Genomic DNA, 19,372 nt, shown 5'->3' with positions numbered 1-19,372 from the left:
GCATGCGTGCGGCCCAGGTTCGATCCTCAGCACCACATACCAACAAAGATGTTGTGTCCGCCGAGAACTAAAAAAATATATATATATTAAAAAAAATTCTAAAAAAAAAAAGAACATGCTGGAAGGAAATGCAGAGGCTGGGAAGCCACTTCTTGCAGGAGGGAGGTTCTCAGTGCCTGGCCTGAGGCCAGGTAAAGGACAGGAACACAGTAAATCTCTGCTGACCGAATGCACTGATGTTCTGTGGCTCTGTTAGTGACATGGGGGACAGCACAGACAGGCTTGGGGACACTGAGAGGTAGAGCTGGAGCAGGGTGGCAGCTGAGGATGGCCCTGGGTTTGGGGCTAAGATGAGGGGCCCACAGCACCTCCAAGGCCGGGCATGGCCTCGATGCCTGTGACACAAAAGTCAGGACGGCGTCCCTTGCCCCCGCCCTCAGGCAGGTGCCTCTGTCCCCGCCTCCAGCTTCCTGATGGATGGTTTGCAAAGTTGCTTCAGCACAAATCCTTTCACTTAACATTTGCCTCCTGTCTGAGTAGTGCCAGGGCCCTGTGCCACCGCAGGTGCTCAAAAAAGCAGACACTTACTATTCAAAACTGGACAGAGAGGCTGCAGGGTCCCCTGACGGCCAGCAGAGGGCAGCATCGAACACTCCCAGGCTCCCCTCCGGCTCAAGGGAGCCGAGAGCCAAGTGCCTCCTCCGCCGGCTGCGATTCTCCACCAGCCAGGGCTCAGCCAGCCCCCCAGAGCGTCTCCACGGGCGAAGGTGCTAAAAGTTCATGGCGAATACTTACAAGTAAACCCAATAGTAGCATTGGCCAATCCCCCGTGGGCCCGTTACTGAGGATGTTAGCGTGATGCCACAAGGGATGTCCCCAGCCCCCTCTTACAAGTCACAACCACTCCTGACACACTTGCCCAGCCCTTGCGAAGGGCCAGAGCTTTCTAACGGTCCTTAACCAGCAGTAACCCCGCAAGGCACTCTGTACCACCGTCCCCTTCCGACAGGTGAGGACCCGTAAGTCATGGACCAGCGGTGTGGCTTTCCTGAGGTCACGGGGACCGTGATGGATTGGAGTCTGGGGTAGGACAAACAGTGAAGCCCAAGGCACAGAGCCTGCTCCTGGTCCCAGGGGATAGTGCTCACTGGTGACCCCTGCATGGGCTGCAGCTGTCCCTCTGCCCCTGAGGGACGCAGGCCATTAGACCTCCTAGTGCAGTCTCCCCAGGGTGCATCAGAGCCACATGAGCCCCAGACACAGGCTTTCCTCATCCCTTTCAGGTGGAAGAGAAACTTCAGGAGGACTCCAGAAAGAAATTGCTTCAGCTGCAAGAATTGGGGAACAGAGAGAGCCTGATTAAGGTCAATTTGGAAAGGGCAGTAGGTCAGGTAGGCGTGCTCCTCCGCCCCCATCTCTGGCCCGTTTCCCAGCAGTCCTCTGCACCCAGGGGGCAGGAGGGGCGAGAGGAGATGGCGTGGCCTGATTCCTGTGGGCCTCGGGACCAGTGGCCTCTGTGGCCGCTCCTCTGGGTGGCTGTTGCTGGAGAGCTCTCTCCTGAAGGAAGACCCCTCTCTAGCAGTGACCCAAGACTCGGGCCCAGCAGCCAGTCCTGGCTCCACACCTGCCCAGGCCCCTGGGCCCCAGGGTATCTCTAGGACATTCACCCCGAGCCTGGACCAGTCCCCAGCAGGTTTCTCAGTGTCCATAAGGAGCCGCCACTTCTCTGAATAAAGTAAACCCCAAGCGTCCAAAGTCCATGCAAGATGGAGACAGTGCTGGACAGGGTGGTGAGCAGGCCTGACACGGCTGGGTGGGAGGCACCATTTCTCCAATGCTCAGGCCCAGGATGGCCGGCGGGGCCCTCTTGATACACAGGGCACAGGTGTGAGGGCCAGACCACCAGAGGAGACTTCACCAAAGGCTCAGGGAGGGCAAACTGGAACCCAGGACCAGAGGGCATGAACCCCGGAATATGACACACCCGGGGCAGAGACCTCTGCACTTCTCCACAGAGGTCCCTCCTGAGGTCAAGCGTTCCAGGGAACCCCCAGAACATTCTGTGTGTGGCGCTAGTCTTCCAATACTGTGACCAAAGTGCTGCAAAAAGGACGTAGAAGGAGAAAGACTTATTGGGCTCATGGTTTCAGAGGATTCAGTTCATGGTTGGCCAGTTCCACTGCTTTGGGCCTGAGGTGAGGCCGGCCATCATGGCGGAAGGATGTGAAGGAGGAAATCTGTCAGCCGTGGCAGCCGGGAAGCAGAGAGGGAGGAAGGGGGGAAGATACACCCTTGTAGGGCACACCCCAGGGGCCCACTTCCTCCACAGAGTTCCCTCCTCCTGAGTCTACGCCACCCACTGGCCGACCCACTGAGGAGGTGAGAGCCTCCTGGCCCAGTCACTGCCCCAAGGCCCCACCTCACGTGTCCAGAGGTGACGTTCACATCCACACCCCAATATGTGCCTGCTTTTCTGTTTCTGGGACCGAGGGCCCACCAGTCCTTTGTCACATTCCCAGAGGCCTGTGACCTGCCTGGAAAGGGTGAGAAGCACAGTCCTCCAGGGTCCTCCACACCCAGCCCAGCGCCCACAGCCCTGCCACGGCCACATCCGGTCTCCACCCAGCAGTGTGCCCAGAGCTTTGTCCCACACTCTGACATTCAGAGGGACACACCAGGCAGAGATGCTGACCGCTGGGCAAATACTAGAGCCCATCCACACACACCCACCTCCGCCGCCCTGGGTCCTGCTGAAGGCTGCCAGCCTGCGCACCTGGGCAACCCCCTCACTTTCCCTGCCCCCGCACTGCCAACGCACGCCGGACTTCAGGGCCTGACTAGGCCTCTTGGCCAAGCGTTGACGTCTCATCATGGCTCTGGGCAGAGGTCATCCAACACCCCACCAGCTCAGACTCAGAGATCTAAGGGTGAGCCCAGGGCCTTCCAGCCTCTCACCTCTGAGGCCTGGCCCCTGTCTGCGTTCTACCCACCGCAGCCCACTGACCTCAGGACCAAGCCCATGGAGGAGAAGCTTCTGCCCCCTGCCCTGGGCAGTCCTTCCTGTAGGCAGTCCACCCACCAATGGCACTAGGGACCATTGCTCACAGGGCTTCTCCTGATAACCAACTCCCTGGGTGAGCGGGGACCGTCCCTTGGTCATAAAACCAGAGGACAGCTTGGAGTGCCTCAGGTCCCCTGATGTGCTTCTGGCAGGAGGACCTCGGGGCGTCCGTGGGACCTTTACCGTCTCACTACTTGGCTTCTAGGATTTCTGCTGTAAACTCGTGGGCCTGGGGACCTCTTGACTTTTCAGTTGATTCCGTGGCCTCTGGGTCCCCCCAGGGCTCTCATTAGAGTCTTTAATGACCACATTTTTCCAGGGGACAAAAACGCAGACCGAGAGCTGCCATGTAGGTCAATTCCCAGAGGACGCGGGGCTTCTCTGCCTCGGCCTCCTGCTGGACTCCAGGGCGCCCTGGGCTTGGGTTCTGTGAGCGTCGGCAGAGGCACCAGCCACCTCAGCCTGCAGACACCAGCTCGCAGGAGGCCCTGGGCACCCGCGGCTTGGCCTGAAGCAAGGACTCTGACCTTGACAGGGTCCAAGTGCCCAGCGAACGCCTGCCGAGTCCCCACTCCACGCCAGGGGACCAGGCTCAAGGGACTCAGCAATAAACACCACAGACAGAGTCTCCTGGGCGCCTCTGGCGTTAGCACAAAATGGCAGAAGAGAGCGCCTCCCCTCTCCCCAGGCGCCCTTGCTGATTGCACAATTTACTTGGGCTGACAGTCTCAATATTTATTTCACAGTCTGGTGCCAGCTTAGCAATTACAGAAGAGCGCTCCCGGCCCCAGACTTCCCATTGGATAAATTGGCAGCAAGTGGCGCTTTTAGGGCTTGAGACACATGTGCACGCAGACCACGTGCCTGGCTTGGGTCGGGCAGGCAGGCCCAGAAAGTAATTAAAACCTGCTGTTCTCCTTCCTTCTGTGGGTACAGACAGCCGCTTCTGGTGCGCCTCGAAGAGTCCCAAACCATGGAACGACCCCCTAGGCGTGCGGGCCCACCCAAGTGACTGTGTCCCCGGACCCGGGGACAGAAATGCACCCCCGCCCTGCCTCCATCCCTAAGGCCCCACTGACCTGTCGCCCCCTTTGTGCCGCAGCTGGAGCAGTTCAGAAGCCAGATCATCAAGGCCACCTACGGGCGAGCGAAGCCAAGCCAGGACAAGACCATCACGGACCAGCAGGTCAGTGTGGCCCGTCGCCAGGGGCTCCTTCGCTCCTCTTCGGGGATCGGGACGCCAGGCCCTGGGAGCATATGTTTCTGTTTTTGTTGGTGGCACATATTTTTCACACTGTCGCTACACCATAAAGATTTGTTTTGATTTTATGGGATTTCCTGGCTTTTTAAAGTAAAAGCCAGTTAAACTCCTTTGAAATGCTCTTATGAGAATCAAGTTCAGCCAGGCAGGACACGTCCAGCCACCGGCCACACACACACACAGAGGGGCGGCCTCCCCTTAGTCTACGTGCCCTGGCTTCTTCCTCCCAGAGGAGGGGGTCCGGGGGTGGGCTGCCCTGCTAGTCTTCCAGGACCCTTTGCTGTCCTCTGGGTCACTGCACAGGTAAGAAAACACACCATGGGCCTCGCCTGTGGGGCCCAGGAGAGCCCGACCCGCTGACTCCCACAGCCTCAGGCTCCGTGTTCCGAGTCACTGCTACAAATGCAGAAGGATCTGGGACACTCGCAGCTACGGTGCAGGCCTTTGGCTCCTAGGAATGACCTCTGTTCCTGAGCCCCAGGGACAGAATGGGTGCTCTCCCTAAGACCCACCTGCTGAGCTGGGGGTCTCCAGCTGCCATCCTCTGGTCCCCTCTCCTGAGGACACTCTGCATTCAACATCTTTCTTTTTCTCACCAGCTGATAGAGAAGATCACTCAGGTCACCGAGGACAACATGAACTTCCAGCAGAAAAAGTGGACCGTGCAGAAGGAGACCCAGCTGAACAACTCCAAGCAGGAGGAGATGGCGAAGAGCATGGAGAAGCTGAAGGCGTCATTGGACAGCTGCCAGGTGCCCCTCATGCTTTCCACGTGGCCCCCCTTTGCCTAATTGGTATGCTTCGTATTTGGGAAACTATCCAGCTTTCCGGAACAGGGGGGGACAGCAATGCCCTGTACCCACCTCTTCTCATCTTGGAGAACAGAAAACCAGGGACATCAAAAAATGCCTCCCAGGTGAAGAAAACACGAGCATCTTCCAGGGTTCAGCTGACCACAGAGCTAAAATATTCAGGGGGAAATGCCTCTGAGCTGAGCACTGTCAGTATACCCTAAACGATAAAGGCTGGCAACTGTGTACACAGCATTTACATTATACGAGGTATGCCAAGCCATCTAGCAATGACTTAAGGAATACACAGAAGTTATATGCAAATACTACACACTTTATGTAAGGGGCTTGACCATCCTCAGATTGGGGGCTCTACGGGGGTGGAGGTGGAAATGGGGAACTCGAACCAATCCTCCATGAAACCAAGGGACAAGGGACAACTGTACTGACTTCAGGAAGGCCCTGGGGCAGAGGAGGGAAATCCCCTGTTATTTCCAAAGAAGCCAAAGAGGTTTCTGCCCATTATTCGCACTTACTTGTTTGGCCCGGCAGTGAAAGCTACTTCCTCTGGTCACCTGTGATCCCAGAGGAGCGGGGAACAGAGGCCCAGGCCCCCAGGGCCCTACCAAGCTTATCTCAGGCAGCTGCTTGTGCTTTCTCTTCGAATCAGCAGCTGCTATTTGTGGAGTTGGTGCGAATGCTTGCTTGTCAGCACTCCTTCAAAAACCAGGAAGCCACACTTTCTGACCAGCTTGTGTGTTGATGTCTGCAGGAACCGTGATAAATAGGAGAAGCCAAATTGGGTTCTATTTTCAGCCAAATTGTCTAAGGCAATTTGGCTTTGGAGTCACACGTACCTAAAAGGGTGTTCCCTAGACTCTCAAAAGGGTGCAAAAAATATAATTTGCAAAAAAAGAAAAGAAATGACGTTGAATAAAACTGGGGCCACTCAGGATGGCCAGGGCACCCTGGCTCCCTTGGGGCAAGGGCAAGGTGCTGTTCCCTGCCACAGGGTCTGAGCTCCGCACCTTCTCGTCTGTTTTCAGGCTTGCTTGAAAATGTCTTGCTGCAGCGGCGACCTGAAAAGGGAGGTGGACCTTCTCCAGCACCTTCAGATGAATCCACCTGTCCTGGGGCTCCAGAAGGTGACCCTGGACATCTTGAGCCACTCAGTGTCCTGGCTGGAGGAGACGGAGCAGCTGCTGAAGGACCTCGGCATCCAGCTACCCAGCTCCGAAAAAGGTTCCTGGGATATTTTTTTTTCTTCTTCTCACCTTAGTTGCGGGATTCTTAAAATGTCGTGATGAATCCTGCCGTGATGGGGCATCTGTTGAGATGGCTTCACAGGCATGTGGCCGAATATTCCCTTCTCCAGACTTAGTTGGCTTAGGAAGTGATTTTTCTTAAAAAAAAAAATACACAAGTGAGACATGATTGTCACAGAAATGAAACGTGACAGAGGCAAAAGGAAACTGGGAGGATTCCAAGTTATGCCGACTCCTGTCTCCCAGCAGGAACTCCTGTGATATTTTGTAACTTGCACAGCAGTGTCTCCTGGTAGTAGCTGTGTGACTCCAGGAAAGTTACATAACCTCTCCACGCTCCAGTTTCCTCACCTGCAAAATGGGGATAGTAGGGAGCCGCCACCTCTTGGGGTCATTGTGAGGACTGGAATGAACTGATTGATCTCTGTAAAGTGCTTAGACTAGGTACCTGCACAGAACAGGCATTACACATTTATTATTTTAATTCTACGAAAAATAGTTTCCTATTACACCAAATGTTGCTTGAGTCTTGTTACTAATGTTGCATTGTTAAGGAAACCCCTGTTGGGTGGATGCACACAGACCTCCCTGGTGACAGTTGGTGGTGGCAAGGAATCCCCTGAGTGGGAAGTGCCAACTCTTATTCAGCCGGTCCCCTGTGGGAGCATGGAAGTCGCTTCCAGTCTTCCTGCTCCTCGATGGCTCCCAGGTGAACATTGTTCCACAGACTCTTCATCTTCCCTCCCTCCTCCTGGGGTGGAAGGGCAGGGAGCTCTTTCCCTCCACGGGTCCATTACCTGTTTACCATAACCAGGCCCTGAGCACGGCAGACGCACGGTGGTGGGGCAGGAGCTGGTCACGGTTATGATTGTTCATGGAAAAACTCCTCCAACTTAATGTTTGAAATGATAGATGGTAAAATATTGGGGGGAACAGGTGCTATCCTTGTCCTCCTACAGCTTTCAGTCTCCGGGGGAGGGAGGGCATAGGCATCCGTGGAAAAATCTCTCCAATAAACAAAATTTGAATGGTTGCAATTGCTGTGAAGAAGGGCAGGGTTTGAGCTGGTCAAGGACGGCGGGGCATCTGCAGGATGCGCAGGACTCGTTGCCGTAGAGGGGAGGGAGAGCGTTCTGGGTGGGCGGACAGCATGGTGGTGGGGGTTAAGAAGCCAAGGACAGGGGCTGGTGAGCAAGGTGGGCACGGGCTGTGCGGGCACAGAGACCCCAGGGTCCTGGGGAGAAGCTTTATCCCGAAAGAGCAGGATGAGAGGTTTCGAGAAACTCGTGGGACAGTTTTGCATGTTGAGAGCGTCATCTTGGTCACAAGTGGAGGGAGGCCAGTCTGGAGCAGCAGGAGCCCAGACAGGGGCTGCCGAAGATGACGGTGGCTGCAGTGGGCAGGGCGGATGTGGAGAAGGAGAAGATGCAGGAGCCTCAGGAGGTCCATCAGGAGGCCTCCGTGGCAGGACAGGGTGGGGCTGGAGGGGAAGTGACAGAAAAAGAGGTCTGTGTGGCTTCTAGGTTTCTGGCACTTAGGAAAGGACAGATGTGGTTGTCCCACTAAGATCCAGAGTTAGGGGTGCTGAGGGGCCCAGGGCTAGGGGGCAGAGGAGCACGAGGTGACGTGAGGCATCCGAGGACGTGCCCAGGAGTCCACTGTCACAAGATGCCTCACTGGAGGTAGACATCAGGGGTTATGCCAAGACGCAGAAGAGCATGTGCCACACTAGGGTGATAAACGTCCAGGGGAGGGATGGGGCAGGAGTGGGGCACGGGTGGGTGGATAAAGCCGCAGGTGTGGGAGGTGCTGCTTAGCAGGAAGGGACGTCCCAGGGCCAACCCTGAGGAACCCCAACGTTTCAGATTGCAAAATTGCTCTCGAGGAGGTCACATGCATCTGACATTCTCACAGTGACGAGTGAGAAGACGGGAGTGATCTTCCACTTGCTGCTTCAGTGGCCCCAGCGGGATGCCTTCATGTCATCCCAAAGGTGGTGGAAAGTTCTTGAGGGGAAAAAAAATAGGCAAAAGCAAAAATAAGATTTATTTTATATAAGTGCCTGCCCTCATTGTGGCACAAAGGAGGGGGGTGTCAAAGGCCAGGGCAGAGGGACAAGGGACTGGGGTGCTCCCCACAGCCCAGCAGCTCCCAGTCACGGTTACTGTTCTCTTACCCATACCTGACTGTTGAGCTCACCTGAGGACAGGTGACGTGGGGAGCAGTCTTGTTCTTCCACAACAGGGGCCCTCGTCTCTCTCCTGGTGGCAGTGGGGGGGGGCAACCTAGCTGTGCACTGTCCCTTCCCACTCCAAGCAATTTCAGTCACTGATGCCGTGTCTATGAACCTAGCCATACGTTACTGTCACTAAATGTAGTGGCAAAGTTAAACTGTCAGGCCAGCAATTCCAGAAAGACTGAGAAAGACCAGTTTTAGCCAGCAAGGCTTAGACCTGCCATTTTTCTCTTCGGACTTCATAGAGTCACAAGCTTGGAGCAGCATAAACTGGTCTCTGCAGACGCTCCTCCGTGAACCTGCCCTGCGCATCTCCAAGAAGGTGGCATTCCCAAATACGCGTCCTTTCTTGCTGCCCTTACCCGCAACTAGCACCTCTTAAAATGATGTTCCATGGGACACCTGCGGGTGAAGCCGTGCTCCAGTGGCTAGAGTGAGTGATGGCGGCTGCTGAGTTCAGAGAAGTCAGGAGAAAGGATGGAAGAGAAAGCTGGTGGCAGAGGCATTTTCTCTCCCAGTGCAAGCAATATTAGGGGAAGCCAGAGCCTTCTCTATGTTCTCCACCACTGACCCCAGCTCCCGGCCACAGCCATCCCAGGAGGAGTGGGAGGGGACGGTGGTGTTGATGACCTCGGTGATCATGGTGGTGATGGTGATCATGGCGGTGATGGTGGTGGTGATGGTGGTGGTGGTGGTGGTGATGGTGGTGATGGGGATCAGTGGTGAAGGTGGTGGTGGTGATCAGGTGGGTGGTGGTGATGGTGGTGATGATGGTGGTGGTGATGGTGGTGATGGTGGTGGTGGTGATGGTGATAATGGTGGTGATGGTGGTGATGATGGTGGTGGTGATGGTGGTGGTGGTGATGGTGATAATGGTGGTGATGGTGGTCATGGTGATGGTGGTGATGGTGGCGATGGTGTTGGTGTTGGTGGTGGTGATGGTGGTAGTAATGGTGATGGTGGTGATGGTGTTGGTGGTCATGGTGATGGTGGTGATGGTGGTGATGGTGGTGATGGTGGTGGTGATGGTGGTGATGGTGGTGGTGGTGATGGTGGTGATGGTGGTGATGGTGATCAGTGGTGAAGGTGGTGGTGGTGGTGATGGTGGTGATGGTGATGGTGGTGGTGATGGTGGTGGTGGTGATGGTGGTGATGGTGATCATATTGGTGTTGGTGGTCATGGTGATGGTGGTGATGGTGGTGGTGATGGTGGTGATGGTGGTGGTGGTGATGGTGGTGATGGTGGTGATGGTGATCAGTGGTGAAGGTGGTGGTGGTGATGGTGGTGATGGTGATCAGTGGTGATGGTGGTGGTGGTGATGGTGATAATGGTGGTGATGGTGGTCATGGTGATGGTGGTGATGGTGGCGATGGTGTTGGTGTTGGTGGTGGTGATGGTGGTAGTAATGGTGATGGTGGTGATGGTGTTGGTGGTCATGGTGATGGTGGTGATGGTGGTGATGGTGGTGATGGTGGTGATGGTGGTGGTGATGGTGGTGATGGTGGTGGTGGTGATGGTGGTGATGGTGGTGATGGTGATCAGTGGTGAAGGTGGTGGTGGTGGTGATGGTGGTGATGGTGATGGTGGTGGTGATGGTGGTGGTGGTGATGGTGGTGATGGTGATCATATTGGTGTTGGTGGTCATGGTGATGGTGGTGATGGTGGTGATGGTGGTGATGGTGGTGATGGTGGTGGTGGTGATGGTGGTGATGGTGGTGATGGTGGTGATGGTGATCAGTGGTGAAGGTGGTGGTGGTGGTGGTGGTGGTGATGGTGGTGGTGGTGATGGTGATCATGGTGTAGTGATGGTGATCAGTGGTGAAGGTGGTGGTGGTGGTGGTGGTGGTGATGGTGATGGTGGTGATGGTGATGGTGATGGTGGTGATGGTGGTGGTGGTGGTGGTGATCATGGTGTAGTGATGGTGATCAGTGGTGAAGGTGGTGGTGGTGGTGGTGGTGGTGGTCATGGTAGTGATGGTGATGGTGGTGGTGGTGGTGACAATGGTGATCATCACTCATCATCAAGCTCTTATTCTAGACACCAACCTCAGCATTTTACATAATTATCTCGGTTAACCTCACGACAACTCTATGAAGTGATGGGGTCCATCATCCTCATTTTAGAATTTGGGTGGTCCAGATGGGGAGGGGAAGCTGCTGGAAGCTCTGCTGGGTGACGTCAGGCACGGCCCAGGGAAGAGGCCCTTGGGGCTTCACCTACCAGCTGCTGTGTGAGTGGGGCGGCCGGCTGCGTGGTCCAGAGGGCAGATAGCAATCAACCAAAGGACCTTGAAACTCCCTGCACCCACCTCCTGCCTGGTTTCCCAGGCTCCCCTTGATAAGGGAATCAAAGGACTTTTACATTCTTCTCTGTTGGTTCAGTTGTTTGTGTCTGTTTCTGCAAGACTTTGTTACAAATGAAAGGCTTCCCCTCATGCATGGAAAACTTGCCATTCTCACATATCCAAGATACACAGTGTCTTCTCCTGAAAAGACAATAGGGCCAGTTGTGGTGTAATATGCATTCTGTGTTCCTTTTTTTTTTTTTAACAGAAAAATCTGGAGAAAAATAAATGAACCCTTGAGAGTATAGTCACAGCAGGATAGGATAATGTGGGACCTTTACGCTCACTCAGTCATTCAACAACTACTCACTGAGGGCCCACTGTGTGCCGGCCCCTGGTCACAACTCTGACAACACAGCAGCCACACTATGGACTTCTCAGAACATTGGGATTTTTTGTAACAAACACATGTAACTTTTCTAATCACAAATATAATAAAGACTTGCTCTTCCCCCAAAGAGGAAACTCCTCTTGTGCTCACAGTTCACCATCTAATCCAGAATGTGACCCAACATGCCCTCTCCCCCTTCAACAGCCTGGGCTCCCTTCTCCCTCAGTCCTCTTTGGATCTCACCCAGGATCTGAGCCTTGCCCTTTGAGGCCTGGGTCACAGGTGCAGAGGAGCAAAAGCCCAGACGCTCGCTTACTCGGCCTGGGTCCCTGCATCGCAGTAACCCCGGCCAGGGTCAGCCAGGCCGCCTCTCCTCCTGCCAGCTTGGTCCCTTACAGCGCCTCCCCTGGCGCCTCCTCACGCTGGCCGACGCAGCCCTCTCCCCTCAAGCCTCCAAGTTCTTCTAAAAGTGCGTTCGATCACATGACTAAGCCCCTGCCCACTCTTGGCCGTGCCCCACCGAGTACCAGACATGGATCCTGCTGTGTCAAGAGGCCGCCATCTTCCCCAAGGCTGTGCTCCCTCCAGCCTGGCATTGCTCCCGACTCTCTTCCTCCAAACCCTCTCCCACCTGGGGGCCCGGGTCCTGGAGCACCCTGGCTCTCCCCTGGTCTTTCCCCACGGCTCTCAGCAGCCCCCTTCACCACCGACTGTCCCTAACATGAGTGTGTCCCGAGTGCGGCCTCGGTCCTGCCTCTCTTGCCTTCTCTCTCCACTGAGGTGTCCAGCAGCCCCACCTGGCCCATGATGTCCAAATGGACGCGTCCACAGGCCTGTCTGCTGGAACGGGAGTGCAGGTTGGGGCCCACATAAGGGGATCCAGCCAAGGCAGCAGGTGGGGCCCTGGCCCAGGCCACATCCACCAGTAGGGAGGGAGCTCTTTCCTACGTTTTCATAAAGGCCTCACCTTTCCAGCTGGGCACGTCCAGCTCCCACTGACCAGCTCTCCTTGGAGTCCCTCCATGCATCAAATCCAACATGTCTAAGCAGACTTGGCCAATCTCTCTCTTTCTCTCTCTCTCTCTCTCTCTCTCTCTCTCTCTCTCTCTCTCATTCTTTCCTCTCGGGCTGCTTCCCCCAACTCGTCCACAACACTGACGCCTTGGGCCTGGGCCTCCCATGGGCTCTTAGCTCAGCTCTCTGCCTCTAACTCAGAGGAGGGGACTTCCCCACCTCGGGGACACCCAGAATGTCTGGAGGCATTTTAAATTGTGGATCCCAAGGCCCGGCCCAGCCACCGGCAGCCACGCATCTCAGAGCCACTCTATTAAAGGGACACGGCAGTGGGTGAGGCCTTCCTTCCTGCGCTGTGGAGGACCAGGCCCACAGGATGCCCTCGGCCTGGTCCAGGGATGTAGGTCAGGTTCACAGGTTCTAGGCTACTGCTCTAGGCCTGCCCCGGGCAGATCGCACTCTTCCATCTGACTCCACCCTGGCTCCTGCTCGGCCAGCGGCACCCGGGGAAGCCAGCACCTCCCAAGCCATGCACTGCGGTTCCCGTTCCCGTCCCGCCTCATCCCTGTGCCGGTCTGGGATCTGCTGTGACCACCACCACCACCTTCGTGGCTTAAAGCATGCCTGTATCCTCCTACAGATCTGGAGGCTGAAGTCCACCCGCGGCCTCCCCGGGCTGACTTCAGGGGTGTGCAGGGCTGGTCCTGCGGGGGCTGTGGGGGAGAATCTGCTTTCCTGCCATCCTCAGCTTCGGGGGCTTCATTTATTGGCTGTGGCCCCTATCTCCACCTTGTTGATATGCAACAATGCACAGCATCTTGGACTCTGTTTCCACCACGTCACCTCCTCTGTCTGTCCATCTGCGATCGGATCTCCCCGTTTCCTTCCCGTAGGAGCCTGTGTGATGGCGCTGGCTCCAGCCAGATAATCCAGGAGAACCCCCACCTCCAAATCCTTCCTCAGGCACGTTCGCCAAGTCCCTTCTGCCTTGTGAGGCACATCCACGGCTCCAGGGACCAGGAGGTTGGTGGGGGACATTCAGCCAGCCACAGGCTCTGCCCACAGCGCCCTCCCCTCCCATTCTGAATTCTGCCTACACGAGGCCCCCACCCCGTGGGTCCTCCTCCAAGTCACCTTTTCCGATCACTCTGCACGAACCATCCCTGTCTCCCTGGAGACCCTCACATGCCTCCTGTCCTTCACTGTCACCAACAAGCCACCTAGGGTCCCTGCTCATTTCCCACCAGGCATTAGAACTTGTCTCTCAGGTTGAACCCTAAGGCCCTGAAGCACCTGGCCTCCCTCGTCCCCCTCCCTCCACACCTGGCACTCAGTGGACACGTGGAAACATAGGTGTTCTGTTGAGGGGTCTTTATTTCCCGTCTCCAAAAAGAAACGTAGATTGGAGCCCAAGCAAAGTCCGTCAATCATTGTAAAAGTGCGAGTCCAGGGGCAGGTCTGTCCTCTCCACAGGAGGCCCTGGGACCTGCACCCACCTGTCCACGGGCTCCGTCAAGCCATCATCAGAAAATAAACAAATTTTTTTTAAAAGACATTATTCAGAAAGCAAAGGAGTTGAACTGACACCTTCTCCCCCTTCTGTTTTTTAGGGTTCTCTTTGTACCTGATGTATCTTCTGGAACATTATAAAAAAATCATGAGCCAGACCCAGGAGCTGCAGGTAAGTCTTTCAAGTTCTTTTTCTCCAAGTTGGTTCAGCTCCTGGACGTGAGTGTGCTCCTCTGAGTTGGAGATCTGTTTCTTCTCTATGGCGAGTCAGCCCCCAGCCTCGATAGGGGACAGGGTGGCCGAGGTCTCCCACGGGCCAAGGATAAAGACAGGAAGCTGGGCCCTGGCCAGCCTCCTGCATGAACCACGGTGCTTGTCTCCCCTGTCGGAAACCTAAAGCACTCCATGCCAGCGGATCTTGAAAAGTGTGTGTATAAAACCCAGTGTGGGAAGTGCAGCTACCACGGTCCAGGCAGCAGAGTTACCAAAAGGAAGATTGGAGAGGCCAGTGACCCCTAGGGGTTGATCATGCTGATAGCTATTATCATAGTAACACTGCAATAAAGAGCCACATGACTTTAGGGGCATTCAACAACTACTAGTGCCTGCTCACCTGCCCAGGTCAGCAGCCAGGTGGCCCTGCTGGCCTTGGGGGGCTGGCTCAGGCCTCCTGGTGTTGGCTGGTCTTGGAGGATCCAGGCTGGCCTCTGGAGTGGGGTGCTTGACTCCACGTGTCTCTCGTCCCCCAGCGAGGGAGCCTGGGCATCTTCTCCCGTAAACTGCGCAGGTACAAGGGACAGCGGAAAAGACCACGTGGTGCTTTCCTGTCCTCTGCTTCTGCCACATATGCTGACATCCCTTTGGCCAAAGCAAGTCACAGGCCTGAGTCCAGTGTCCCGGGATGTGGTGGGGGACAGGCACTGGGAGTGACACAGGCAAAGACATGTCACTTAGCGAAGGAAGCTGCAGATCAGACGGCCATTTCCACCCACCACAGAGGCCTGGCCCAGGGGTCAGTGACTTTCTCTGTAATGGCCCCTGGCCAGTCTTAATCTCTGCAGGTCACGTGGCCTCAGGCACAGGCTCAACTCTACTGTGGCAGAACAAAGGCGGCCACAAGCCGTGCAAATGAGCAGGCGTGGTGGGAGTGGCAGCTGCAATAAAGTTTTATTTACAAATGCAGACAGTGGACCAGGTCTGCCTGTGCACTGTAGTCGTCAACCCCCCGTCCAGTCCCTTCTCCTGGTTTCACAGATATGGACATCAAAGGCCAGAGAAGTTGGTTACTATTTGGTCACCACACAGCTCACGTGCCCCTCAGAGTTTCCTGATGAGAACAACTTCATCAAAAGAACCAAGACAAAGCTTGGGCCTTCTGACTCCCAGATCACTGCTTCTCCTCCCACCCCCAGCAAATAGTAACCAAGAATTCCAGCCGCCGTTTACTGAGCACCTACTATGTACCAAACACCATAAAGCTTTCCATCATTATCTCATTTAATCCTCACAATTCTAAGACACGGAACACCATGATTAATCTCATTTTCTAAATGGGGAAGCCTCCAGAAGTAACTTGAGCTGGGATTTTATCTAGTTCCAGAATCCAAGGTCTTCATGGTCTACTGCTTCCCCACCAGAAGCTAGGCTAAGTGCAGTTTGTCTGTGGGTTGTTTTTTTTAATATTTATTTTTTAGTTGGACACAATATCTTTATTTATTTATTTTTATGTGGTGCTAAGGATCGAACCCAGGGCCTCGCATGTGCTAGGCGAGCGCTCTACGGCTGAGCCCCAGCCCCAGCCCCTTGTCTGTGTTTTTAAGAAACTTTTGTGTAGATCTTTGTCCCCGAAAGGTAAACGATTTGCAAGTGAGTGTGGAAATGACTCCTCCATCCAGTCCCTGACAACCTCAGCTTCCTCTTTCTTCTCTCAATTTAGATCAAGATCAGCAGCTCTCAGGAAACCCACCAGTTTCTGCTGCAAGAAAAGCTGCAGGAGCATCAGGCAGAAAAGGAGAAGCTGAACGAGGAGAAGCTGGCGCAAGAAGAGAAGCTGAAAGGCAAAATCAGGCGGCTGGTGGAAGAGAAGACGGTAAGGACGCCCTGTTGTTGTTCTTACTGCTGGGAACCTATGAAAGAGACTTTTTTCTAAGGGAGATTAAGAGCAGGTGCTGAGATGGAGAAATCCCAGCGACGGCTGGCTTAGTACTAAGGAGGTAAATTATTAAACAGGATGAATAATCATGAAGGATTCCACATGAAGCCCGAATTCTAAAACTCACAGCAAAATCAACCCGAAAAGGCAGGACGGTTGCAATTTTGATCAGTGCCACCTTATTTGTTTCTATATTGTAGTTATATACAAATCGTCCTCACTGCAGCAGACCCTGGTTTGTAAGCAACAGCGCAACGGCAACAAACCAGTTTCTGACCATCCCAGTCTTCATACATGACAGGGAAAACAAGTGACCGGAATTGCTACTAAATTTTCTAGAAACCTGTCCAATTAGAAGACACCCTGTAGCAGTGCGTGTGAGATGCTAAGGGTCCGAGGACCATTTAGGGACCTGGCTCCAATGCAGACTGGGGTTCAGCGGTTCCAATATGCTTCAGATGGTGCCGAGGCGACAGGTCTGCGTCTCAGCGCAGACTTGGAGGAAGGTTTTGCCAAAGTTTCCTGATAAAAACAACTTAGTAAGATGCCCTGTTAAACACCGGCTGTTGGCGCCCACCGCAGACCCACTGCCTGGGAATCTCTGGAGAAGGCCAGGAAACCATGTTTCCTGCTTTTATCTCATCGTGGTCTTGAACTTGGCCCTCTCTGATGCTCAGGGACCCGCCATGAGCTTCACCACCTTCGTTTCCATCAGCCTGGGCCAGCAGCTCATGACTTTGGCCACCTTTTGTCATTTGGGAGATTTCAGAACACTCAGCCTTGCCCCCTGCTGACCCCCTGGGCTCCAATCTAGCTGGGGTGATGGCGTGGCCCACGCTCTGGGGTTGGTAAACACTCTGGGCGATTCCAACACACGGCCACAGAAGAGAACTGCTGCCGGTGGGAGTGGAATGGCCTTTCCTGTGGCCCCTCCTCCCCCCCCTCTAGAGACAGCAGCCCCCCACCGCCAGACCCCGCTCCTCCCCTGCACTCCTCTCCCTGTGGGGACTACACGGTCACCAGTGCCACCTTTCACCAGCTCCTGCTCAGCCACTGCCCACCTGGACACTGTCCTCCATCAGCACACCAATGTCCAGGCCTCTGCAGGCCTCTCCTGGCTCCGCCTCGGCCATTTCCATCGCCAGTTCCCACCCAGTTACCCTGGGCCTCTCCCCTCCTCCTGCCTCTGCCCTCCTGGCCTCTTTCTTTGCCTTTTATGTAATAAAAGATACACAGAAGGCCCCCCCGACACGTCCTCAGAGGTCACATTACATACCGCAATCAGAGCCGTGCACTTTGAAGAGCAAGTGGGTGTGGAAGAGACAGCTCCATCCACAGACAGGAGGCGGCACCGGCCCAGACCTGACGTCTCCGGCCTCCTCCCAGACTGTGCCTCCTCACCGCTGTCGGCCAGCTTCTCAAAGACCGGCTTCCCAAAACCCTGCTTGGGGAGTTTTGCGGGGGACACTGGTTTTTCCCTTGTTGGGATCTGGTGCTTCAGGCCCACCATGGTCAGCCCCCAGGCACCCTGAAGGCTTTCCTGTCACCCGCTGACCACGTGGCTCCCGACAGAGAGCCCTTCTAGGGCGGCTTTCAGACCCCCTTAGGCACACGAGCCTCGGTGCACCCAGCCCGTCTCAGGCGACGGTTCCCCGCGGCTCCCTTCCTGATCCCCCTTCCTGGAGATGTCACGCTGACGTGGATCGGTCAGAGCCGGGGGACTCTGAGGGAGCTTCTTGGGCCCCAGTGCTGGCTCCTGCTGTTTAGTGACCTTCCTTGTGCCGCTGCCCCAGCTCCTGGTGAAGGCTGCTTGTGGGAGGACTGTGTTGTGGTGGAAGAAGGAATTCTGGTTCCCTCCCCCCCAGCATTTCTTTTTCATTGTGAATTTGCACGTCACCTCTGACCTCTGCCCCCACCAGTGCTGTAGACCAGGCCCGACCAACGGCTTCCAGGAGAGCCAGGCGACGGGTCTTGCACTTTAGCTGGCCATGAACTAGTCCTGACGCGACTTTCAGCTCCGCTACTGAGCGACAGTAACTCAGGACACACACAGCGGGGACGTCGTGGGCTAATCCCTAACTTAGAACCAGGCTTTAGCATCCAGTGGGGCCAGGGTTCCGGTTTCCAGCCCCTGCCTGAGGGAGTCACTAATAGATCAGGCAGATTTCTTTTCTCTTTTTTTCTTTTTCTTTCTTTCTTTTTTTTTTTCCCCAGTACTGGGGATGGAACTCAAGGACAGTGTACTACTGAGCCACCCCCCAGCCCTCTTCTTCTTTTTTAGAGACACAGACTCACTAAGTTGCCAAGGCTGATCTCAAACTTGTGATCCTCCTGCCTCGGCCTCCTGAGTCACTGGGATCACAGGCGTGACCACGGTGCCCACCAAGGTCTCTCACTCTCTCTCAGCCTGTCTCCTCCTCTGCAAGTGGGGCTGCAGGGTGTTCACTGTGCCAGCCATCTCCCCATTCTTCCCATCCTCCCGGTGCAGAAGGAACTGTGGCTGTCCCCGTGGTGGCCCTGGGAAGCTGAGGCATGGCGTATATTCCCACTTAGCCAGGCCCTGGGGCTGGTGTCCAGTTCCCGGCTCTCACAAGGCCCCACCTACTCCAGAGCCCACACCCGGCTCCTGGGCTCTGCGGCCCAGCCCTGGGTGGGGTGGGACTGGAGAGGGACATTCCCGCCATGGTAACCGGTCTGTTCAACAAGCCTCGCTGACTTGCAGGCCCTGGAGGAGAGCAGTGCTCAGGAGAAAGGCAGAGCCAGGGAGGCCCTGCAGGAGGAGCAGCGGAGGGTCCAGGAGCTGGAGGACTGCCTCGCCCGCCAGAAGGAGGTAGGACTCAGGCCCACCCCGGGACGCCTCCTGGGGCCCTGATCCGGGCCCGCCTGCTCCAGCACCCTCCTCAGGTGCCGTGGGGAGTGAGGGGACCCACGCAGAGCTGGCAGAGCCACCTTCTCGCACGGCCACCAGGTCCGGTCAGCAGGCACCGTTGCTTGCAGGCTCTGGACGACCGCCTCGCTCAGGAGAGACGCAGGTCCATGGAGGTCCTGGAGGAGAAGGAGAGGAGGCTCGAGGAGCTGGAGGGCTGCCTGGCCCGCCAGAAGGAGGTGGGTGCCCGGGAGGGGCCGCCGGGCAGTGAGCTCAGAGGGCGGGGAGGGGAGCAAGTCAGGACAGGGGACAGAGGACAGGAGATGTGGCATCTTCTGCAAGGAGGTTGAGTCCCAGGCACAGGAAGGGGGGACAGCAGTTGTGGGAGTCCAGGCTGCAGGGACCCTGCCCCAGTCACCCAGCCTCAGCCCACACCAAGGAGTGTCTGCGCCCCGGCCAGCCATCAGGTGGGCGCTCTGCGCTGGCAAGAGGTGCTCCCTTTAGGTCGAGTTGGGCGGCACCTTTCTGGCCACCAGAATG

At 55.8% G+C, this 19,372-nt stretch overlaps 1 protein-coding gene across 1 annotated transcript in view; it reads left to right on the top strand.

The window, feature by feature from the left end:
• FHAD1 (forkhead associated phosphopeptide binding domain 1) overlaps window positions 1–19,372 on the top strand; it is a 118,019-nt gene that overhangs the window by 62,284 nt on the left and 36,363 nt on the right. Inside the window, exons 12-19 of the mRNA XM_081308090.1 lie at window positions 1,284–1,391; window positions 4,164–4,247; window positions 4,922–5,074; window positions 6,160–6,355; window positions 13,916–13,986; window positions 15,751–15,903; window positions 18,689–18,796; window positions 18,964–19,071. Of these exons, the coding sequence (XP_081164216.1) occupies window positions 1,284–1,391; window positions 4,164–4,247; window positions 4,922–5,074; window positions 6,160–6,355; window positions 13,916–13,986; window positions 15,751–15,903; window positions 18,689–18,796; window positions 18,964–19,071 (981 nt within the window). The remainder of the gene's footprint in view (window positions 1–1,283; window positions 1,392–4,163; window positions 4,248–4,921; window positions 5,075–6,159; window positions 6,356–13,915; window positions 13,987–15,750; window positions 15,904–18,688; window positions 18,797–18,963; window positions 19,072–19,372) is intronic.

Source organism: Spermophilus citellus, assembly GCF_964194105.1.
Source record: "Spermophilus citellus genome assembly, chromosome: 9".
NCBI lineage: Eukaryota > Metazoa > Chordata > Mammalia > Rodentia > Sciuridae > Spermophilus > Spermophilus citellus.
This window is presented reverse-complemented; position numbering and strand designations above follow the sequence as displayed.